General features: G+C 36.2%; 1 protein-coding gene across 4 annotated transcripts in view; it reads left to right on the top strand.

Moving 5' to 3' along the window:
- The first annotated feature begins 3596 nt into the window (after nucleotides 1-3596).
- Nucleotides 3597-26281, top strand: part of shf (Src homology 2 domain containing F) — a 114178-nt gene continuing 91493 nt past the window's right edge. For 2 of the 4 annotated variants that reach the window (XM_088920309.1, XM_088920312.1), the window contains exon 1: nucleotides 3597-4261. In XM_088920309.1, the coding sequence (XP_088776435.1) occupies nucleotides 3815-4261 (447 nt within the window). In that variant the 5' untranslated portion in view covers nucleotides 3597-3814. The remainder of the gene's footprint in view (nucleotides 4262-26281) is intronic. The other 2 variants (XM_088920308.1, XM_088920311.1) reach the window with 1 other exon arrangement.

Genomic DNA, 26281 nt, shown 5'->3' with positions numbered 1-26281 from the left:
CATCATGGAACTGTGCTTTGTTTGTCTGAAATTAAGACAAAATGTATGCAAATATGAATGTAATATTTCTATTAATATTCTGTATAGTTCTGATTTTATAATGCTTTGGAATTGTATACATATTATATCATCGCCTTTGTATTCAGGCAAATCAACACTGATTGCATCACATTACAAATGTGATGGGAGGGCTAAAGATAAAAGGAACTGTAAGACCATCTACTGTATGTTCCAAGATGATATAAAGGAATACAGAAAAAAGCTAGGGTATTACTGACATATATCTCTGCCATTTCATTTCACGGTTTTCAAAGAGTAATTTACTATATTGAAGCATCTAAGAAGAAACATAATATAACATACACACTAGGAAATACTAAGAAAGGAAAAAAAGAAATTGAACATCTGGAAAATACACATCAATTACTGTACTCTTTCCCGATTTTTACAATGTGAGTGGAAGTAACAATCAGAGCCAGTTTTATATTTGGCAATGGCTGGAGCATACGGAGTTAACTACTGTCAACAGATAAGAATGTCTCATGGTTGAACCTTACAGAAGTGACACTGTGAACAAGTGTGACAGAGTCCCTTTGCCCTGCCATGCACATAATCTTAAGGGAGATCAGCCCTTATCACTGCAAAGACTGCAAGCTATGAATAAAGTGAATATATTGTATAGTGGAAGCATTCCAGGGTAGTTCACAGCTTTGTCACATAACACGTTGTTTTGACATTTTTTGGTGTCATGCATTGTTTTTTTATTAGGTAACAGTAAAGCATTTCCTTTAGTCTCCATTCTAATCAGATACAACATTTTACATGGTTGAATAATGGGACATGACCTTTTTTCTCACTATAAGGAAAACATCAAATGCATTAAAAATGGATTACTTACCACTTCATGAGAAGTTGGATATGATTATTTTCACTTCTGCCTTAGGTTTTACTGATAATGTTACTCCTACCTAGGGTAATTACTGTAAAAGCCACTGAGGAAATATTTAATTATCTTGATCTTATTCAGCCTTTGAAAGTTTTTGAGGCTGTTTTAATATTCGTAATCTTTATTTTATTTAACTTTAAACCATAATGTGTTCAGTCACTAGTCTCAAATGATTTTAGACAGTTCAAAAGTAGAATCATGAGTAGGATCAAAGTAGGTCATGACACATACAATACACAGCAAGCAACTAAGAGTTTCCGCACTTTATACTCATGAAATTGACTTTACACTGACTCATAGAATGGTACATTTCATCATTGCAAGCATATTTTTACCCCTTAATGGACTACTTGAATTTCTGTGTTGCACATACATTTGTCTTCTAATATAATATGGTGGCTTTGACATATTTCACTGTGTCTCTACATTGTGTGAGCTTTTTTTTATTGAAATTAATTTTAATCTACCCTGATCGATTATGGTACCGGCTCAAATTAAAATGTTTACTTTTAAGTGACATCAGTCATGGCAAAAAGACTGGTATTAAGAGAATGTGGAAACAAAAATAAAAGCTTTCGGTCAAACCCTTTACACAATCTGAGGAACCCTGTTTTCAGAAGATAAGTTCATTTTCATGTTAGAATGGCAGGTGGAGAGAAATTCTCTTGGTAGCAGAGCCCAGACCTGACTAATTGCTGTAACTTATCTCTCCACAACTAATTTGCAATGCTGATGATCAGATCAGCCACATTTGGGCATTATAAAATAAAATAATTCCTCATTTCTACAGCTTCACTCAGGAAGCACTCTGTAGTTCTTACTGTCACGCAAAAACCATGTGTATTGTACTCAAAGCTTCCATCTGCAATTCTCAGTTTATAACATATATACACTATGAACACTGCAGTTTTAGGTGTTTTTTTAAATGCTGACACAGTAGGAATTGACCAAAATAATAAATGGTCAATTATTAAGGCTACATTTTGGTTTAAGGTAACTCTGCATTCAGAAAAAAAAGTTTAGAATTCATACTCTATCCCTCTGTCCTCTAAATGTTGTTTTTAAGGTGCCCTTTGAAGTCGACACATATTATTAAAGACATTCTCTATATTTGTAAATGTGATATAAAATGTTTTAATCAATAGCCATCCATTCAATAACAAATTGCTTTTTTAGTCCCCAAAGAAATATACTTTGTTTCAAATCAAATAGATTTTTTATAAATCATCCGTTTCTGGTAGGAAATAAATTGAGTATATATATTATTCTAATATGTAAAGGCCTGTTTAATTTTAAGTGTCACTCTTACACTTAGCCCATTAAACACTCCTGCTACTCTTGGTCTGTCACAGGGTCTGTCAAAGGGTTATTCAGAGTTTAGCTGTTTTTGGACACTTTTGAAATCTTTTTGATAGTCCAGACGGTTTTTTTTCTCATATCTGACGGTTAACAAAAGTGAAACGAAGAGACCCGTTCTAAAAATACATGGGGCTTTAAGATACAGTCTTGCTTTTTTATTTTACACCTTCAATTCTATTTTTACAGAATAATCTAAAAGTGAAAACATAAGGCAGTCAGTTATGTCAAGACACTGATGTACACCGTTTTAATCTAGGCGACTCTTTTGAAAGTAACACGTTTTGCTCTTGGCTGAAAAGAGAAGAGGGAAAACACATTTCGGCTGTGAAGCCTTCTTCATGTGTGAGCTATTCAGAGTTCAGAGAAGAAAGCTTCACAGCCGAAACGTTGCGTTCTCTCTCTTCTCTTTTCAGCATGGAATAAACCTATTACTTGTTCCTTCGCAGACTACGCATGCTGACGCAGCTACCCATCTAAACGTTTTGCTCCTGTCCTTTTCTATCTCATTCAAGACGTTATGCAAAAAAAGAGACGTTATGCACCTTCTTCTGAAGAATGCGGCGGCGTTTTGCCTGTCATGTCCAGGCAGCTTTAGAAATTCTCTACATGGCTAAGGGCAGCACTTCGCTCAATGGCTGTCTAGCTGCACCAGTTAAACAAAGACAGTTGCTAATGAACAGCTCCGACCCCATAAATCGTTGTGATTTTATAAGTTGGGAGGTCTGGAGAGGAAAAACTGGGGGAATTAAAGACAGTCGTGGTTCCGTCACTCAATTTCAAGTCGCTAGTTTGCTCATAAAGACTTTACAACACCTGAGTAATTCTATTTATTCTGGATATATTGCTTTAGGTAGTCAGAGGGCCTTAGCAAGTCTTAGCTCATTAAAAGGTCCCTTTGTGAACATTTTCTATAAACTTTTCCCTTCTAATATTTGTATCCCCTGTTAAATAATAATCATATAATCAGTCTGTTCTGTCCGTAATCTACTATCTACAGACATGTACATATTGATTCATATTAAGAGAACAATCTTATTTAATTTAAATAAGCCTTAATTTACCATTATAATACGATATATTTGAAAACATGTTCGCTATAAATGTACTGTGAACCACAATGGCTTGATGTGCTTTAAAAAAGTAAATTATTTCTTTATAAAAAAACGGTTCTGTCCAGCAGATGGCAGTGGGTATTCTCAGGTAGTTAAAAGGGGAGGCTGACTATCCCATTAGCTGCCTGTTTGTTCCCATATTGCTTAGCGGAGCTCCAGCTTTCTGTGATCCGGCTATCAGTGCGTGTGTGAGTGGCAGGAGAACGCAGAGTGTATCGGTTCTGCGCACTTCTGCTTAGTGGAACAAGGACCGAATTTGAACTGCTGAGATAAGCAACAATTTAGGAGGAGTCCAGGACGCAGGTACACGCTACAAAGAAGAAACTTGGAAAGAAAAGTGGAGCAAAAAACAAAAAAGAAACAAATCTACCAGACTTGTGAGCAATGCGCTGGCAGCATGGCCAGATGGTTCAAGGAGCACCTAGGATTCAAAACCACCAAAGCGCCCCCTCCGGCTCCCCCGAAACCGGACTACAGGCACTGTCACCCGGCTGCGCCCGGTACACCCGGTTACCATCACCAGCAGCAGCCAAGCGCTGGGGCTACACATTACCTGAGCCCCGCACAACCAGACATTCTCGCAGCCTACAAGCTACAGAAGGAACTAGACTTCGAGGACCCATACACAGGCAGCGGAGGCAGTTCGTTCCCAGGGGGCCTGAGCTCTTCTGGGTCGCCAGACATCAAATACGTCTCCCCCAAGCACCGGCTAATCAAGGTGGAAACAGTCGAGAAGAGCACCCCAAGTCCAGGCAGTGGCAGCACTTCGGCCCCTACTGTTTGTGCTGTGAATGTGAAATCACCCACGTCACCTCCAGCAGAGCAGGAAAACAAACAAGAGAAGGTAAGGGGGCTTAGAACCGTAAGAGAGACAACGTTGTTAACGTAGAAAAATAGTTTCAAAAGAAACACGGGGTTCTGCATAAGAAAAGTATTGTTTAGCACGACAGTGATACTGATCTTTATTTATTTTTTAAACAGTTAACCACATGATCAACTTTAAACTATAAACTTAAGAGGTGTGAGCTAATAAAAGCCGTCGATACAAGCTACTGGAAATTCAACCAAGACTGCTTTTCTGGACATAGTGAAAACCGTCAGAGCAAGTTATGTGCTTTTGTATTAGCTCAAATTAAGACCGCGTAGCCAAGCATTGATACTGCATTTATAACGCTACCAAACGTTCTTGTATGTCACGCTAGAATGCTGTTGTTTCTCTTTTGCAACACGATTGCTACAAAATGAACATGTTAGTTTACTTCCAGTGGATTGATTCTTATCCACCAACAGGACTTTCAGGTCTTTTTCGTCACTGCGGGCAATTCTGTTAGAATACAGGAAGAGTCTGGGACGCAAACCTCGTGTCAGGGTTTGATTTTCTAGCCGTGTTCATTTTGTGCGATTATTGGATTTGCTTCTTTCAGCCGTTTTAGATAAATCTGAGCCTGAGTGGCATGTCGGCATCGACTGATGGATGGGTTTTAGGAGTAACTTGCGGAGATAAATTCTGACGTCTTTTTAGCCAGCTTGCTTCAAGCAATAAAAAATAAAGAGAATTTGGCTGTTTATTTTAAAACGCTATATAATTTTGGTACTTTTTAAGTTCCATTAATTTACTTGGCGTTCAAACCACCATTGTTTTACAGCATCTTGAAAACCTGTCCCAAAAAAAGAGAGAGAGAAAAACGAAGAAGCCCATGGTAAAAAAAAAAGCCCAAATCAATAAAATACTGTTCAATATATTAATTGAAAAAGACTCTCATGGTATTTAAATGGGCAGTTTGAGCTCTGTGAACACGTCTAATTCTTTGCACTTGAAATCCTGTTTTTTTTTTAATTCCCTCAGAGGTTTTATGCCTGAACAGCATGTGCTAAGTTTTTCTGGAATACTAATTTGCAGTTTGTGATAAACTGTACTTCTCTGTGTACTGGATGCTGCAGTTATTGTAGAGTAAAGGTATATCCTGAAGAATCTTTCCCTAAAACGGATATAGCTGCATTAACATCAGGCTCACTAACTGTACTGTATGTATTGGTAAACAACTTTAATTCCTAAACAATGCATAGAACGGATTATATATGTCAGTGTAGGTGCTTATTTGGAATTCACCCACAAAAATCTAAACTAACACAGAGCGAAGGTGTTTTTAACATGACAGTTTTAGCATTAAAATTAAATTTTGTTTCAGTAAATATGTACTGGTCTTTGAAAGTCCCCAGTTCTCTGTTCTTAGATTTTCTTTCTAGGTTAAGAGAGAATTCTGTGACTTGCAACCCCTGGTCCTGGAAATCCACAACCCTACAGGATTTATACTGTATGTAACCTGGTCTGGTCAATGAACAGAGATCTGAAAACCATGCTGACTTCCTCTTGATAAAGCAATTGGTTGATCCAGTTAAGTCATTTGGAGCTTGGTTGGAATGAAAACCAAAAATGAAGCTCTGCAGGACTAGTGATGAGACCCTGGCCCTAGTCATATCAGTCCAAAAACCTTTAAGCAAGGTTGCTTCTTGTGACGTGCATCTCTGTTCTTGCTCATTGAAGACCCAGTCCTAAATGATGAAATATAAGCCTTAATGTTGAAGTGCACTTAATCACAGGGAGCTTGTCTTCAGCTCTGGTGATATTGTGCATCACAACAAAAAGGACCTATGTCCACCACATGTTTTAACTTATCTATATGAAAGTTTTTATGAAACAAAAATGTACTTCAGTGACTCAGAAATCATGATTATGATTAATTGATGAAGGCTACGCTTTTGAGAATCACAGGAATGCTTCATGCAATTATCAATAAAGGGGGTACAGCTTAATTTCTCTTGCAAAGTTTTCTAGCTTGAGGAGCGATAACATGCTTTAAAACCCAACAGCTTGACGGCATTTAATGAACAAAGCTCAATATTTGTAATGCGAGAGACGGTTAGGAATATTCCATTTCTCATGGAAAGTGGAAATGTCAAATGCCTCCCTGTAATTGGTGGTGCTGAAAGGAAGGACCTGTATGCTTTGAGAAGACAAGGGCCCAGGGGCATTCCTCCCTTGTCAGTCAGAGCAAATTTGCAGTTTTAGTTCAATATGTTATTAGGAAGCAGACAGATATAGACACAAACTTTGCTATTGTACACAGGTTAAAAAAACCTAGGTCTATACTAGAGCTTTTTCTTACTAAAAACTCAGTAGAATATATTACAGAATACAACTCACTTCCTTTTACTATTACAATCTCTTTGACCCTCAAGTCATTTTACTGACCAGTTGTGAGTTTTGTGCTGATTATCTTGCTGTGTGTTTGTTAGCTTGCCTACAGTTTGTTGTCTGTGTACATTCAGGGCTTGTGTGAGTAAATAAAAAAACATTTTTCTTTAATAATACTCTGATGTACTTTCACCAGAATTGCTTTTCAGCAGAAAAGCTGCAAATAAGGCTCTGAAATTAAGAGTGCAAGTAGACTACACAGGATAACATGACCTGTTGGCTGAGACACTGTTGGATTTCTGTGTCTGTTAATATTTAACATACTGTGTATATATATATCAGCTAAGCACATTATTGTGGAACAATTAACAAGATAGATATGCCTGGAATGCCCTTTATAACCATCAGTTTATGATATATTTAAGGAGGCCAGATGGGAAGTCAGAAGGTATGTGAGAACAGCACTGTAATATTGCCCAACACAGGCAACTCCCTATCTGCATAACTCCCTACATTCATACAGTTACTAATCACTTGAGGCAGCAATTGCTACATTGGCATCTGTTTGGTTGTACGGCTACGTCATATGCCATCATAGTAGTGGGGAAGTAGGAGTAGCTGAGCTTGAACAGATCAGAGGAATGCTTGTACAGAGTAGTTGAGCATGTGCTGTTTGCTCTTACCTTCTCAGCCAATGAAAAGGGTGCTTCTTTTCACCTTGCCTTCTTTGTGCTCCACCTTTTAAACAGGTGTGGCCTGTCAAAGACTGCAGTAGGTGTTTTCGTCTATTGTGACTAAATGGAAGTCTTTTATTTTCTTGGAACAATCGTCGTCACCTGGAACAGGAAGAGCATTAATTCCGTTTGTTTTTTGCAAAGCTGAGTATTCACTTTTATTGGTCAACGACAAGGAATTGGCGGAGTTTAATTTTTAAGGAAGTCAGAAACTGTTCATTATCCTAAGACCCCAGGATATAGGAACAGATTGGAATGATAGAATTGCCTTTTTTTAAAGGTTTATTTAGTTTGCCATATTTGTCTGGTGAGTTACAATAGGTGTTTATACCTTCTGAAAATTTCTATTATCAGTTGTTTTAAATTAATTTTTGGAAACACCCTGATTTGATTTAAGAACAATTCTATCCTTAAATCTTTATACAGTATATACTTCTAACTTGTTTCTTGCAAAAAATGTTTCCTGAAAAGAATTTCCAAAGCCGATTACAAGAGAGGATGTATGAGAGACAGAACAGCATTGCACTGTGCTGGTTGCCAAAAACTGTTTTGTGTAACTCCAATACACCCCCCCCATCACCTCTCACATTTGCTCTATGAAAGCTTTTTGAATGGTCTCTTATGTTGTATTGGTCAGCATCAGGGCTCACCAGAAAGAGGTTAAAGGGGAAAAACAGGTGAACAGATACCATATCACATCTATATGTATAGGAAAAGAAACACTATGAAACACTTTTCTGTACCTGTAACATTCCTTGCTAGATTTGTATCTTTCATTTTATGATTAGTTTTATACAATTAGGAAGATATTTTTCTGTTATGTTGTTTCCATGAGAAAAAGGAAATTAGAATTAGGCTGATTTATGTACGTATTTTGAATGGGGTCATACTGTGTTCAGTAGTGAACCAGACAATGTCAGTAATGAGGATTAGGCATTTTGGAAAGCTGTTTCTTCAGTGAGCCTGTTTTTGTATCTATATTTGCAGCTGCACCTCAACTGAAACAGCTGAGTATTCCTATCATCTAAAGTAGCCCCATGAATTCTCTGTGGCTGATGGCATACATAAACTACATATCGCACATAACTTCAAGGAACTGCAGTGATATTGTACCATCTTTTGCCAGTATGTCTGGCTGTTATCCCTTAATGTTGATTGATAATTTCGTTGAGCACACAGATTTTCATTCTCCTGATAAAGTGCCATTAGATAAAACAGTAGAGCTGCAGGCACTAACATTTTATAACAGCCAGGATACTTTAATTATTATGTATTACAGCTTTTTCTGTTCATTGGTTCTGATTATTCTCATGGGTATGATATAGGGGTCAATTAGGCTTGACATTTTGAGAAGACGAGAACCCAACAACCTCTTGAGAAACATCCATTTCTGCTTGAACACATGGTTTTGGGATATACAGTAGTCCAGCAATGAAGAGATTTTCCCAAAACTGTTGGATAGTATGTCAAAAACATACATCAAATTAGGATGATTTAACCTAGAAAGTAAGGATTTGAATGTTGTATGTTAAGCTGCATTTAAGCAGTAATTTAAACAATTTGTCCTTCTTCCATCTTGAATGGGCCTGTATCTCCCCTTGATTGCACCCGTCCCTCTAAATTGACTGGTTCCATTAAATACTGTCATCTGGATGTGATACAGAATATTATTGTAAACCATTGCATTTGAAATTCTGAAATACCTTCTGTAAGGATCAAAATTATGTAGTGATGCATAAATGAAGGATAGTGTTTTTTTTAGCTTTACAGGTCCCGCAGTGTATTGTACCTTAAAAGGTTCAAATACTATAAGGCATTACAAATACAACAAATGAGAATTAGAATCAATAGCATTTGTGTTTTAAAGTCTGTCAATATAATATTAAATTTGTCAGACACAAAAATGACCCTGAATGGGCTTTTTTCAAAAGGTTGCACATGCACATTATTCCAAAACGGGTACCTGTCATTTCATAGGCTATAAATACATGCTCACCCTGAAATGACTAAATTCATCATAGGTTTTGTAACCTCCAGTGCAGATGCAGCCAATCTCATTATATAACTATTTAGAAAAAGACACATGCTAAATAATAAAAGTAAGTGACAGCAACAGCATACCAATCTGTACTCTTAACTAGGTGGACTGTAGTGAAGTGTTTTTTGCTTTTTTTCTGCTTGACTGCTGAACTGAGCAGTGGTCCATGGTCATGCCCTTATAATGCTTTTGGTCCTTTCAGCCGAGCGAGTGAGAATAGCTGCCAAAATGCCAGATACACTTTGTAAACTAGTTTACTAGTTAAAAATGTAAGTTACAAGATCGGAAGATTCCCGCAGCGAGAATGTATAATAAGTCTTGCAAACCAAGACTAAGAAATGTATGTTGTTCACCTATTATTTCATCACAAGGAGAGAGCTTTCATAATGGAAGAGCTATTTGAATTCCAAGAAAATTACAATGACGGGACCACCTGTATAAAGCATTTTTCACTTGATTCTTTACATTTTTGTTGGGTTCAGATATGCTAGGTCTAACTGCCGTGCAGATTCAAATCAGATCTCTCTTTTTTTTGAGAAAGCCAGCAATAACAAACGGGATATATGATGTTGTTGGAGGCTCCAATTTTTGCAACTAGGAAGACATTTGGCTTGGATGGTTTATAGTTTAGGACCTATCCATGATATTGTATATTTGCTTACCTTTAAAGGTAAGAGTATTGCTTACCTTTAAAGGTAAGAGTATTACTTACCTTTAAAAACTGCATGTTTTTTTTAAGCTTCACCTTTAAACTAGAAAAGGGCTGTATCAGACTCTTGTGGAGCCTGAACCTCATGGAAGGTTTCCATGAGGCTTGGATACAGCATGTTTTCGCACTTCATCCACATGAATATTTGACTCTGGGAGTGATGCAAAACCGTGAAAATTCATAAGGATGTTCAAACCAACAATGCTGAACAAATCAGTCATAGACATATGGGTATCTCTCTTTGAGTCACTGTGTATCTCTGAACAAACCTCTCCCTTGGCATGAAATATTGGATTCACAATGCAAACAGCATGCAGAGACGGCAGTAACTGTTAGGCTATAAAACACAAAATCAGTTACTTCTATTTTTTTAAAACGTGTCTGAGTTATTGAGCGCTGTAACTACTACCAGCAATGGTCAAATACGTTTGTATAGCTTTGGCTTGACTCTCAGTGGGTGTTATTCCACAATGAAACAGAAAAAAAATGATATTTTCTGGGCTGCTTTGTCAAGACTAAGGTTAATAGCTGGTGTATTACATATTTTCTCTAGGTGGTTAAACCATAGTTATTATAAGATTAATAAGATATTGGGTTTAAACAAAGTAATATCACATCTACATTTTTTGTTTTTCACAACCACAAAAAAATGTTCTTATTGGAAATAGCATGCAAGCCTTTGTTCACAGCTGAATGTGAGGAGGCCTTGCTCACATTAGCCGTTTTGTGACCAATCACAGAAAACGTTTGTGGGATGTTTGTGAATCCTCACCTTTAGCAGATATTTAATTTCTAAGTGTTTTGTGGACAAAGTAACACTACTGTCATCATTTTCTCTACACGTTACAGAAATAACTGTAATCATAATTACAAAATGATCTCATGCTGTGCATTGTCTAGAGATAAGACGGCAACCTAGAGTAACATTTCCACTGAGGGGCTGCTTGCTGGCACACCTTTATTTTTGGCATCCTAACTGTAATCGAATGGTGGAATTTACCAGACCTTTGTTTTAAATTTTTCACCTTCTCAACTAAGCAGGGTCAGAAGCATTCCGATTTTTATTTTCCTCTTTAAATTGTTTAATGCCCTTGTGGTCTTCCAATGGGTAGTATCCGTTTAGAAATTCAAGCTATGGATTAGATAGACCTAAAATTAACAGCTTTAGTATGATTCACATTCAAATATCGGCTTTCATAAACACTCTTAAGTACTTTTAGTTCTGAGCTTGCTGTTGTGCATTTAATTTAGAATCCGAACATTGTGTCTCCAATTTTTCCTCCTGTAGGAAGTTTTAGGCGCTTGTGTAAAAAAAGAAGCTTTATGTGATTCATGCAAAGTGTGTGACTTACACTGTGGTATCTTTGCCTTATCTTTTTTTCCTGCTAATATTCTATTCCAGTTAGAGACAGCACTGCAAATCCTTTGAGGTTTCTCCAGGAGAGGATTCTAGATTGTGCAAGATGTTTTTGATAAAACCTGATATCAAATGCAATAAAGCATGTGAAATAGCAGAGACTACAATGCTAGTTCATTAATATTATTTTACAGATATGAAAATCTAAACTATGTGAAAGTCATTTGAATTTTCCAACGACTGTTTTTAACATTAATTTTCATACAGCATTTAAGTGGCGCTAAAACGCTTTCACTTTTTTTGTCCAACCTGATCGTTTTATAAGGTGCCAGTTGCATTTTTCAAGGTCTTGCGGTGACATTCCTCAAACAATTTTAGAAGAAATGTGAATTTAATTTGTGATTTAGTGTTACTGTTCACATATGGGAAGAAGAATAAACAGAAGCAAGTGAATCAGGAATGAAATATTTAAGTTCTTCTCCTTTAAGAGTGGGAGTTTCCACAGACTGAAGTCCAGTTTATAAGTGAGAAAAAGGAAAAGCTATATCTGCTTGAGTCATGCTGTGGTGATCTCAGTAACGGAGCAGTTTTAACTCTAGTTTGTGCTAAAGGAGTGTGCTTCTCATAACTTAGGAATTTTTAAGATAGGAAAATGTGCCATAAAGATATTGGCAGGAAGTTATGAAGCGCCCTTTATCAGTACATAAGATACCCATGCGGTAATTTCTGGGGAGAAAATGTTCAATTTTCCTCTAATAGTGGGGAAAACGGGTGAATTGCACAAAACAATAGATAAGAAGGCAAAAGTCTGTTTACATTAATTGGAGTAGGGGAACTCGTACTGTAGGTATAGCAGAGAATCATTACCCTTCTTTGCTAGTTGTTTTTCCAGTATTGTCTCCCAAAAAACCTCTCTTTTTTTTCCCTAGCTGTTATCAGTTGTCTCAAATGGATTTTTAAAGTGAACCTTTAATACACGATGCAGTAAATATTTTTTTTATATTATACAATATTCTTTTGAATTATATTGCTGTGGATTACTCATAAGACAGCGTTGAAGCCTATACTTTTAATTTCACATTGATAATCTGTTCAGGGTCATTTATGTATTACATCCTACATTGTACCATCAACTACATATTGTCTGGAGCATGATTAGTCATTTCGTAACAGAATTGTGTACTGTACCATTAGAGCATGGATGTTTCTGCCAGCATTCAGAATCATTTTCAAAGAGGTCATAAGTACAGGGGGAAATCACGTTTCCTTTTCTGTCATAGTCCAACAAACTTATCAATTAAGAAAGAAACAGTTCAGATTACAATTTATATTATGAAAAGTGAGCAGGTCTGCTTTCCTCTGGTTTCCTTAAAAGCCAAATTGTTGTTTTAATTACTTCAGCAGTAGACCCAAATTGTATAACCATTTTTGTAATTTCATTGCCAAATCAGAAGAATTAAACTATTTTATTTGCATCCTCATTATCCTTAATCAAACATAAACGTTTTAACTCCTCATTTTCACAATGGACATCTGTTTTGACACCACAGCAAAATCAAACTAAAAAAAAAATCTATTCATTCCTTTTTGCATTTTTAAACATTTAAAGGGTTAGTAATCTTATTGCCTAAAGTAAATTTGGTGAAGCACTCTGTTTTGATGTTTGCACATAGTTTCTTCATAAAAGCATTTTCATTCTTATAATGTATCCATTTGTACCATTTTACATCTCATGAAGTATTCAATTGCATTTTCTTATCCTAACAGCATCTAAGAAAAGCATTGTCTGATTAACTGCACATTAACCAAAGATAATTTATCCTAGGTGGTGACTTTCTTTCTCCAAAAGAATACAAAATTGCCTCTTCCGGTATCTCACAGTAAAACTATTTTTTTTAGCTTAACATTTTTGACAATTAGCATTGCAATTCTGTTATCCAGAATCTACAGGAGTATTTAAGTGGAGCATTTGACAAGTTCGATATGTTTTTTCCTGGGAAAAAAAGATCCATCATTTCTTCATTTGTATTGAGAACTGGAGGACCTTTACAATTTTGTTTAAGCACCTCTTGATAAAATAAAGCCTGTTTTTGGTTTGTTTGTTGCTTTGTTCTTACCCTAACAGGAGGTTCTGCAGGCTACTTATAAGGTATTGCCTGTAGAGGTACATTAATTGATGTTTTTACCCTGCAAACAATGCTAAATGCTCATGCATGCATCAATATACACTTGCTACCTGTGTTTATATCGTTGTTAGATGCGAGTCAGAATATCTGCCTAGTTCAATTGAATAAGTTTAATTTCAGCAAAATGCTGTACAATGTGGCAGCATGACATGACAGTCAAGAAGCTTGGTGCACTTCACAACAAAGTCCTGGCTGAAGTAAACATTTGTTTCAGTTTGATGTAGAGAGACCTTAAGAAAAATACATTTTATAATCTGAATCTTGCATGGTTTCACCCGTTATACCAGGTATATGTATCCTACAAAGGTAAACTCTGTCTGGTAAAAACAGATGGAAGAGAAGTTGTCTTGAAGGTTATCAAGCATAAACCAGGATAATTACAACAAAGCTAGCATATTTTGCCTTCCAGAAACACCTGAGGAAGCTGTGTCCATGTTACTAAATTGTGAGTTATCACCCATTTGTATATTCATAAACTGAGAGTACTTTTGTAGAACCAGGGTTCGTTGGATCTTAAGCACATGATTTAATAATCTTTTCCAGAAGAGAACACCACAAACAAATTTAAATTTAAGTATTGTGGTTGATCTTGATACTATAGCAATTATTTTTTTCAAAGAAAAATGTTGATAGTGTTTTACCCATAAATTATCAGTATACAAATACACAGAATGTTGTTCTTTGAAACAGATAGAGAAATACATTTTAACTCCCTCTGTAATTTCAAGATACCTCATACTCAAATGCAGTTTTTATCTTTTGTTCATTTTCTTATTGGTTTAGAATTGCTTTTTTAATTTTGTTTTTTATAGCCCCTTTAAATGCACTTTGGCACATTTTAGTAAGTAATCCTTTTTGTGAATAAATTCCAAATGTCTATCTTATTTCTTGCATACACAAAATTAATGTTTCAGGTAAGTAACCATTTCTGCACTTGAACATAAAACTTTATTGTAAGTAAAATATTAATGCCAAGCTTTAATTGGGCATTTTCCAGAGAAACCCAGTTATACATACAGTAATATACTTTTAAAAGCCTTTTAACAGTGTGTGGGCACTTAAATGGATTTCTTGTCATATCGTTACACCCACAACAGTATGTCTATGGTAAAGTATTTTTCCTGTCCCAAACGTTTTTTTATTCATTTATTTTCTGAGATAAACTGTTACAGGCAGATGAATAAGGGGTTGTATCTAATGTGCAGTTTATGAAGTAATTAAAATCTTAATGTTTCATAGCCTTCAATGTATGTGAAAGAGCCTTTTATTAACTAAACTAAGTCATTTTGCCCTTGTAGGTACAGTATCTGTTTTTTTAACATCTGTTTTCTAAGGTCAGTAAAAACCTTGTGGGGGAAACATTGCCAAGTGTATATGTTCCTCACAGCTTGCTGGCCCTTTCTGTAGTGCAGATTGAAGCGCTTTCCAGATTTGTCACTGATGACATAGGGTGACTTGCAACAGAAGGATATTTGCAAATTGTTCCACTGACCTGACCATGAAGATGAAGTCCTTTTAATGCTCAATGTATCCTCTAAACCTTTTTCCAATAGTATTCAGTTAAACTTGCCTGACCTAAGGATAGTGCCCTGTAAAAATCAAATTGGAGACCCCTTCCCATGAGAATCGGCACCATATTATATAATATCCTCAGTTCTGTAGTCTCATGCTTGTTGAAAACTGATTTAAGTGGATTAAAGTAATGAAATAAGTCTTTGTGCAGACTATTTCTGAAGTAAAATTTTTCCTCACTAGAGATGTCTTGAGGTCTTTTTCTAATAAGAAAGATGCTGTTTGAAAACGAACACTAATCAATAGCACCTTTTGTAGGATTGTTTACACTTTTTGTTCTGGCACAGTGATCTTCTATTTGATAACACCAGTTTTGTGATGCTAGCTTTATTCTGTCAAAGTGAAGTATCTCATTTATTTGTTCTTTTTCTCAATGTTGAAGTGCACATACTGTAGCTTGCCCACTGTAATATACGTCTAAACAAATTAAACACTGTGATTTATTATGAAAGATATTGGTTTTTGTGTTCTGAGAAATCATGGGACTGGCTTTCTGAACTGTTTTTATGGGTAACATGACTATCATGCATCTGTGAAGGCCTAGTATCGGTGCCTGGCTGGTGACCCAAAAGTAAGACGTTGTGCAGTTTTTATGTGGGTATCTCATGTAAACTGGAAAAGGAAAGTCTAGACAATCTGGAGTTCTAGGCTTTGGACCATGCTAGGGTGTCACAAATGTACTCTTCTGTTACTAATGAACTGTATTGTTGTTGGTGTGAAATGTGTGGAATCACTCTTCAGAATACTTTGAAATACATACAATACAATTTTCTCTTGATATTCATAAGGAAGATTCTTTTTGGTTTTGTAAAACAGGCTAATCTTCATTTTTTGATAGGAGTCAGTTTCATTACACAACAGGACATTCCAGAAGGTCAGTCCTTGTTTCCCCCAAAAAATCTATTGTACATTGTAGATACAATAACACAGGCCTAGAGAAAATGTATGTATATATACATTGATGTATTCATAATATCCCCCAGTGAACAAAATGTATTAGTACAGTGGTTTAATTCCAGTATACAGTACAAAGTAGTGCATGATATCAAACCATATTGGCTTTGAGTTTCCAATATGAGAGCAAAAAAATAATTTTGTGCTTTAGGAGCACTACCACCTTCTATTAGAGATCGTGCCCTAGAGTGGCAATTTAGATTCAGGTGTTTTAATTATGATTTTATTTTAGAAACTACAACAAACATGGTGCAGAAAAGAATATAATAAGCACTTGCAAGAAAAAATGGGAGAGGCTAATAAGGTGTAGATATATACTGTACATCTATATGGATATAAATAAGAATACTGTCCATGCTGCTGCAGTTGAAGAACCTACACTATGTAGTTCAGTTGTTTTTATCCAAGGACTGTCTCTAAAGATGAATACAACCATGTATGATTTAGTGGTATCCTGGTCTCCACCCACCTCTGCAAGACAGAGTTTTGGCTGCAATTAGGCCTGTTGGCACCAGCCATCCTGTATATTAAGTGACCTGAGAATTGTATCTGGGCAGGAGAAGTCTGTGGCTCATTGGCACAGTAATTCTAGTTATGTCAAGAAGCTACATCACAGGATGTTCCCAGAACTTAGGAAGATGACTGCCAGTTGCACTGAGTGGAACTGTGGCAAAAGAACTATTTTCATCTGGAAGCTTTCATATGCTCTCATGTCCCTCCTGTATTCAAGCTTAGAATGAATTACTGTAGCTGGAGTTACATTTTAGAATTTTGAAAATATATTTTCCCATGCTACATTCTAGTCACTACTAGTAGGGTTACTAGCCTTTTTTCTTTCTGGTTTCTCGCTGTCTCACAAAAGGAGTCAGTTTCCCTTTATTTAAGATTGGTCCCTGTTCTGAACTGTGAATTCTTTAATTTCACCATATTGGTGTCAAGTTCAGAAAAGTATGAAGATGATTAAGCTGAATCTCTGACAGACCTAGTTAACCTGAGTAGAGGCAGTGAGCACAGTTGTTTCAATACAAGACAAACTAATCTGGTTTTGATCTGAGTAATGTGCTCACACAACCAGCATTTTGGTAACAGACCTACCTAGTTGGGCATACAAGAAATGCTGCTTCAGCACCGATGCGATTTCTGAATTCTAGCCTTTTTCTCCTGAAAATGGCATTTTGGTTGCATTTCCAGTCAATTCTCTAAAACAGGTGGGTAGCTGCGTCAGCATGCGTAGGCTGCAAAGGAACAAGTAATAAAAGAGAAGAAAGAAAATGCAACGTTTTGGCCGTGGAGCTGAAACGTTGTTTTCTTTCTTCTTTTTTCAGCATGGAATTCTCTAAAATGTTCTTTAAGTGGCTTTAAAAAGAATTTATTTTGGCACAAGTATTTAAAGAAAATACTGTACATAAAGCTATCCCAAATGAGGATGCCTCATGTCCATTAATGTGATTTCTAGACCTGGCAAATTAAGGTGTACAGAATACAATTTTAAAATACACTTTCACAATTCTTCTGGACATTTCACAGCCTTTAAATCGGAGTAAACAGGCAGGGAGACTTGTTTTACTTGCTGCAAGCACACTGAGGAGATTCACAGTTGCATTAGAATGAATTATATTTCTCAGGAGAGTCTACCAGGCTGCTAAAATCATTTAAAGAGAGCATCCTCTCTATCTAAATGAATTTGATCCAGCACCAATGGAAGTTCATGTCTGAGAAAGGAATTAAACAATTGTGAAGTTAGTGCCAACAATAAAGATACAGTAGCTATGTTATTTAAAGATTAATTGGGAAAACTGCAGACAAGACATGGGAGGGAAAAAGCTACTTCAATGCTCAATGAACAGTTTAATATTTTTCTTTAAAAAATATTCAATATGATATTAACACATTTGTCAAACTACTCAAATGATCCTATTAAATGCAAATATGCAGTCAGCTCATTGTGATTAAAAACTACTTTCACCATGTTTTGTCTTTTTGCCTACCGTTTGCATAATTGTTAGAGAAAGTCATCAATGTCACATGCATTACACTGTATATCAAGGGAATAGTTTTGAATTCTATACCTTATTACAAATCTTGTTGAAAGTATATTAATATGACAAAAAGCTGTAGGAGCATGGCCTACTTTGTGAAATTTAAATAGCCTTGCCAGTGAAAAATAATCAGTGCAAGAAACGTAACGATCATGAGTTGATTAAAAAAGAAGAATAATTGGGACTGAGATTTTATTTCATTAAAGTCTTGCTTTTAGACTGCACAAAGTCAGTATTTTTAGAAGTCTAAATGTTAACTTGGTATCATTTTGCTCTAAATACACAAAACACTAGTTAACAGACATCAGACAATGATAATCATCCATTTAGAAGAAATCTTAATTTTTGGATTGGATTTCCTGTGGTATAAGAACATTAAATTATTTCTTGGCATTCTGGGTATTGTGCAGACCTCCTTTCATCTGTAGGTCTCAGTAACAGTTTTTAAATTGACCTTTTAAATCCAACAATGTGTGATCAGTGCCAGGGGATGTACCTTATGTGTTTCAAATATAAAAAGCTTTAACTCTAGTCTTTACCCCTCAATTCACTTTCCTGTTTACATAATACTGCCTCTAGTACCAACAGAACCAAATAGAAATGTTTAACCTTTTCAGAGTAGCTGATATGAGAATGTAGAGTTGCACAAGAGAAATGTGAGGTACAGCTATTACTGTATAAGCACTCTCTGCACACAGGGTTTCATTAATAATAATTGGAATAAACATCAAAAGCAGTGCATCACTGAAAAATCACTATCACTAGAAAAATCACAAACACTTTTTTAATTTAGAACTGACATTTTATTGAACAGACATAGGTAAATGCATTGTTCTCATTAACAGTTGTCATCTCTTGGAATCTACTGTGAAAATTCTGTGCTAATAGTGTTTGTGGCCGCCTTTGGAAGCAGTGCAAGATGTACACTTTACACCAGTTCCTCAAGTGAAGCCTAGACAAAAATGTGCCTGTTCACTGCCCTCTGATCTCTGGATGAAACATGTCATTCCACAGATGTTCAGTGGTTCTGGCAAGTTAATGATCTATGACTTAACTGTCACTTTCTCATCTTTCAAGAGAGCTGCTGTTATACAAACAGCATGAGAGCATGCACTGTCCTGTTGAAGTGTGATCACATTGGGATAAGACTACAGGAAAGACGGCAAGGGAGGTCTCTGGACTGGATTTATATAGTCCCAAGCTCAGGATGTCTTAGCTATATTCTAATCTTGCCAAACTGGACATTGCGGGCTATGAACACCACAGACATTGAGGGATAGTGTGCAGACAAAGGTGTTGCTCTCTTGATATGAGGGACATTGGTTCCTGTGTTTTATTTTTCATTCTTGATTTTACACTTGGCTTGACATTCAACGGTTTAAGTCACCTCTACACCTGTGCTCACTCAGCTGGCACTATTAAGCGATTTATCATGGTCAATCTTAAATGATCAATGAATCAAAATGATGACAAAACATTTAAACATTGTCCAAAATCTTTGTTTGTACTTAAAACATTCATGCATATGTACTGTAAGAATGTTTCCTGAGATTTTCAGTGTATACAGTATGTGGTAGTCAAAGCAGTACACCTTGTGCACCAGTACACATGTGCAGTCACATTTTGGAAGTTTTTTCGAACATTTTAGAGTAATGTTTTTATTTAATTGATCTGTAGGTATAATCTAAATTGTAGTGATTTACAATAAATTATGATATTGAATTCCCTTTTAATTTGAATTGAAACACAAATGATGCTGTCAAAGATAGTTGATTAATGTGTATTGTGGCAAATCAGTTGTTACTGATCCAATGAATTTTATAATGTGAGCTTCATCCTGCTTGATTAACACTGATTAATAAAGAAGACAGTTTGTCATTTTTTGTCTTCCAATTTGTAGTGCTCTGATAGAGTCTCCATGCTGTTTTATGGTAAAACTGTATGTGGAAATAATTATTGGAAATGTTAAAATGTGAATAAATTAGCCTCAGGATGACTCCATCAAGGAAGAAACCGAGAATGAACATTAGAAGCTAAATGAAATATTTGAATGGATGACAGGATTGCAGTCTAAACATTTTTTTTTAAAGTGGTAACAACTGTTAACCTGACTTGTTGGACAAGAAGTGACAAGGACAGTTCCATATACTGTAAGTGAGAGGTAAAGCATATGGCTTCCGCTTTTCATGGAAAATAAAGACCAAGTGGGTTGTTTCAGGATTAAGGAAGTTCTCCCTTCCTGAGAGGAAGTGTTTACAACTTGGTGACATTCCCCTTTCACTGGCAAGTCGGCACTTGCCTCTTGGAATGCTGGGAGTGTCAATTTTCATCTCTGGTGAAATGAGAAATACTTTTTTTTTCCTGCAGTGCCACTCAAATGTATTGGCAGCAGCATGTCACAATGACATTAGATACCATGAATTCATCCTCCTTGTAAAGCCCTTGGCTATAAGGTATATTGTTCACTGTATAAAATTCAGTCCTTTCAAACCACAATTATGATATATTAATGTGAAGCTACTCGCACAACTGAGAGCACAGACAACCAAGTATCCCCACTCCACCCTGTCTCTTACCACGCATTCTCCTCTTAAAAGGTGAGTGCTCTTAGCTTATGAACCATGAGTGTATAGGTTACTCTGCCTGTCTCTGATTACAGGATTTGATTTAAAATAGCCTTTTAAACCTTTTATGTCCTATTTCAATTTTTTTCACAAGACAGGACCTAACTGTTAAGCATGGTCTTTAGAGTGGAATCATTTTGTATTTGTGTTGTCATGCCCCATTAAAACCGCTTTTCTGTTTATAATCCAATTATGCATTACTCCTACAAATTTTATAATATACGGTGTGTTACGGGCTTTCAAAGCTGTGTAGCCTTGTACATTTTTAATGTACCTCATGGGATTCTAGACCACCGTACAGTACATCTTGATCTTTTTTTGTGATGTGCTTCAGTCTCTATAGTGGAGCAATACTACTAACTTGCCAGTGCTTAATAGGCAGCTTAAATGACCTATTCTACATCACTGCAATGCATTTAACAGTATGTTCTCCAGAATTCCAAAGACTTGCAAACCCATAACACATCCAAGGACCTTGATTCTCTCATGCATACTTCAAACATGTGCACTACAGATTTATTCATACTCCCATTGAAATAAGGGCAAAACTTAATATAACAGACAACAATTATGTATGAATATTATAATGTCTAATTATAAATTTGGTCCTTGTAAATCTTTACATTCTAAAATTACAGTAGATATTTAGAATGTTTTAACCTTTCAGGACTTAAAAAGTTCCACCAATAGAAAAATTGGTAAGCTCCGAGTATGGGCTTCTGGTTGGGGCCCTGCAAAGTAACATGAAAAGACATTCGATTTCAGTATCATGGTGGAGACAAGCCAGATTTCATCTTCATCGGAGAGCCGCAGGTTGTCTTAGCTGGAATAAGAACAAACTGGTTTTTGAGTTTCACTGCACAAAAATATATATTTTTTAACTTTCTAATTATTTTAGCTCAATTATTCTGTGAACATGCATTATCTCATTTTTTAAAAATGATAAAACTGATAATTGTGTGCATCTAATAAAACTATATGCAAGCTTTGAAAGTCATTTGACAACCCAATAACGTCAAAATAGTCAAGGTGTTCATTCTATATAGGCACAGAAATACCTATAGAATCTTCTAAATCGCACAACACTATAATTGTTGTTGTAGAAAGAAAGTTGTTTTTCAATTATTTTCTGTCAAAGGAAACACTTACACTTCATACTGTTTGCACAAAAACACAGGCCGTAAAAGCTTAAGCTAGACATGATGCAATCTATAATCAAGTATATACAACTCTGAAGGGCAATATTTATAGGACACTAAGAACACCTTAATATAATTTGGAAGCAAGAATTTTAGAGGTCAGTGCTGAACTTTACCTGCTGGTTTATCTTGTCAACAGTGGAGACGCGTCTAGAGAAAGAACTGGAAGTCAAGATGGTGAAATAATGAATTTTGAAACTACACAAACCGGATAATGTCTTAAATGGATAATGGAGAAGTAGAGGCAGTAGGAAGTGGGAGGAAATGTGAGGCGTGAGTCAAGTGAAATACTTTCCTCAGAATAAAACGGAATAGTTTGAGCTGGGTTCATGTACAAGCTCCTTTAAAAAAAAAGTCTACAGGTACTGTATCATCAATATCCATGTGACTGTGTACATTAGCTCAGGAGCAGTGATGTCATTAAATGAAATCAAGTCAGACAGAAGTCCAATATAACAGCAACTGTGGAATGCCCGCAGAACAGAATACAGTAATGTAAAAGATGAGAGGTATCAGCCTTAGACAGGAGCTTATAAAATACAAATTTAAAATTGTTGGCACTGGACAGTAAAATGTGAAATCTTTCTGCTTCTAACCTTTTCAGCAGTCCTTGTCTGGAATCCAGACAGACAAGCAATCTTTTTCTTTTTTTTTTCCCCCTGCTGCTTTAACTCCCAAGGTTAAACCTGTGGTGGGGAGGCATTTCCTTATGTAGTTGCTTGTTTCAGAATGGCTGCCTGAAGCCATGCAGCTCTCTAATGCTAGCACTTACATGTCTAAATGCTAAGAAACATCGTAGTCATAATGGCTGAAGGTTTGCCATTTTTATGTTATGACTTAGGTAACTGATCTTTACTTCATGCTAGATTTTGTTTTCCAGCCTTAGTAGTCTTTGTAAGAATGGTAGTTACAGGTCTGTGTCCCTTAGGGATAAAAATATAAAATGTAATTGATTTGGTGATCTGTGATAAAATGTCTTTGGAAGTATATTGTGTATTTGCCTAATACTGAGCTAGTGTCGCTGAAATAGAAACGGGTTATGACTTGTAGTATAGGTAAGAGTTCAGTAGGAAACTGTGGATTACAAATAGGCAAAAAAAAAAATTAAGTGTTCATTGCGTATATTTTTGCTTATCAAAAAAAACTTTGGTGCCTTTGGATCTTGTCATGTAAGGAACGCATAAAATGTGATTATTTTTCAGTTGTTTTGAGCTTATTTACAGCATTATAGGGTTGCTAATTGCCCCAATCACTCTACCCAGTGACCAAACTAGAAAACTGAATTGAATCCATTGTACTTTATGGGAAGATAACTTTCTTTCACAACGTGGTGGAACAAAAACAACAGAACTTTGTCAGCCGCAGGATATGCTCTGCTCCTGCTGTTCCTCAGCACGCCCAGGATCCCAGCTCTCGGCACCACACCCTCTCCCAGAAGAACATGGCCATGCAACTGCTGGGGATTCCCAGACATGACGGGTGAGTGGCACAGCCTTCAGCTGGAGCACACGTCCCACATTCTGGATGGTGGCCTTTACAGTGCGACCTGTTTGAGAATCCTAGATCACGGGACCTTTTATTTTTCTTCCATATGCACAAAGGTTTCATGCTTTTTTTTAAAGCAACATTTGCAGTAACAAATATATTTATAAAGAATGGGAGATCTTAACAACTATGGTGCTGTCAAGACTAAATTGTTGTTTCCTAACATCTGTGAGTTTTCACATTTCATTATTTATCACATTTAGCCTTTTTTTCTAAAGTGAATAGCCACTCTCGATTTCATATTTAATATTAAAAACAAGTCTGCGAAACTAACATTAGTCAGGAAGTGAATATATATTTTTAACTTGTTGCTTTTCTCCTCTAAACCTTGAGTATATAACATATAGTGGTAAAACCACTGCTCTTTCCACAGCATTATATTTGTATAATATACATTATATACAGTACATACACAGTAGTTCAATACCAACTACAATACCAAATTGAAGAGATCACCTTAAACATTTTACTGTCCTGAGCTATTTCTTCATTTAAGAGCTCATAAAGACTCGAGGTCCTAAAAATATTTATATAATACAGTATATGAATCATTTTTAATTTAATTAAAAAAAGTGAACTCTTTACAGTGAAGGTGAAGCCCTGGTGTGGTTTTTGCTTAGTTGCAAACACTTGTCTTTCTTGGAGAGAACACTTTAAATAGCTTTTCTATTGGGAGGGTAAATGCAAAGGAGTTTTTCAAAAATATTTTGAATGGATTCAGATACTAGGTAAATGAGGTCTCCAAAGTCCACAAGTATTCTGTTCACCTTATTTTTGTGACTGTACTGTACCCTAGGAGCTGATTCTCTGAAATCTCTTGAAGCTTTGCTTTCATTCTGAACTTGGCAACTGTTGTCAGTATTTATCCCTGCTCTGAGACGGCTCTCATTTGTTGTGATAGCATTTTTATTAAAGAATAAGACTGCAACGAAGTCTTTGAAATGCTCTAATATAATAGAGCTGCTGTGCCTTCAGTTGCATTAGGTTATCTCTGGCTACAATCCCCTAGTGGCACAGGACATAAATCACAGAACATTTTTTTTTCTCCTTGTGCATCGTTCACTGACAAGATAGCAGGGAAAACTATGCCCCTGATGTTTGCTCTGTAACCTATGAGCTCCTTTTGGGTATTACAGTAGCATGATGTTGTATTCTAAGTCAAATGTTTCAGACTCTTTTCAGGCTGTAATTAAGCTTTGTGGCAACTTGCAGAAATTGCTTTGGTAAGCCATAGCATGTGTGGTATGTCAGTTATATTTTCCTTATTTTGTGTCTGCATCAATGGTTATGCAGCCCAGATCCTGAGCCCCAGAGCTCCAATCCAGCAGGTTTTATAGGTCACCATTAAATTAGTTTTGTAAAGATGTGGACCTATTCCATAGAGATCAATGAAAAAAGTGATTTATTAAGTACTTTTCATCCCTCAAAGACCACAATTCTCTTAATTGAACAGATAACTTGCTTGATTAATGAAAAGTTTACAGTTGTTGCCAATCTTCAAAAACAAGTGACATCTAAGACTAACTGGGACTTTCCAGGGCCTACAGTATACAGTACATCTGAGTACAGCGACTCATCCACCAGCTCAATTACAAGAACCCCCTTTAATGTTTTCAGTTAGGTTAACTTAACTTTTTAAATAGTTTATAGCTGTTACTGAAAGTAATTTCTTATTGTGAGTAGTTGTGATTGCTATAAATGAGCATTTATTGAATCTAATAGTAGTGCAAGAACTTCAGTTTCTATAATATGACATTCTGTAGTCATCTGGAGTTTTTTCTTGTTTCAGAAATTAATTATACAGTATAAACGTTTAATGGTGCATTGAACATAAATCACAGAAAATGTTTTGCACCAACTCTTTGTGACCTTATACTGCGACACCTTTCCAGTCATTCAGGAATGAGGATCTTAACCTCTGTAATAGGTAACTGTATAAAGCAATTGCAAAGAGAGTTGCACATCATACAGCTAGACTATGAATTGGACATGAAAATATCCTGATAGATCAATTATCTTTGTTATTCCAATAAAATAATTTAATAATTAAATATTAATAACCTTAAAAGATTAGTAGTCTCGTTTCCTCTCAAAATCAATGGCCCACGTTGGTACATAACATAGCAAAAAACAAAATTTGGCGAACACTCTAGCAGGTTGTATTCATGGAATGCAAGTCTTCCTCAAAACATGTGATTTCGAGTTTGACACACCCAGGAGGTCTCGATAGTAGTACACTGGAATTCTTTGTTCTATCTCATAGTGATTTTAGCCACAACAAATCTCATTTGGTTGCATGTAAAAGGTATTAATCCTGACTGCTGTATCAGATTCTCATCATTATTAACATGAGTATAGTATTAATCACTCTAACATCATTATTCTTAAAAGAAGCACTTTTGTTTCCTTTGTGGTTAATGAAAACCACCTGCTCTTGGACAGTGTTAATTAATCTTCACACTATGCCCCCACCCCAGACCCCTCAGCAGATGTACTGCATGTGCCTCCTGTTAGCTTGCTAGTTTGCCATATTGAAGAGAGGGGGCAAACTCAGCATTTGGCACAGTTCTCTTGTGGTGGGTTTGTGTCAAGACCTGGTACAGATTAACAGTGTGATGGATGTGTGATTGTGGCTAGTACATGCCAGCAGACTTTCACTTGCAGTGCAAGGCTGTGCATTACCATGCCTTGTCAGTGAGTTAACTCTTTTT

This window comes from Atractosteus spatula, chromosome 7 (assembly GCF_055471065.1).
Source record: "Atractosteus spatula isolate fAtrSpa1 chromosome 7, fAtrSpa1.hap1, whole genome shotgun sequence".
Classification (NCBI taxonomy): domain Eukaryota; kingdom Metazoa; phylum Chordata; class Actinopteri; order Semionotiformes; family Lepisosteidae; genus Atractosteus; species Atractosteus spatula.
This window is presented reverse-complemented; position numbering and strand designations above follow the sequence as displayed.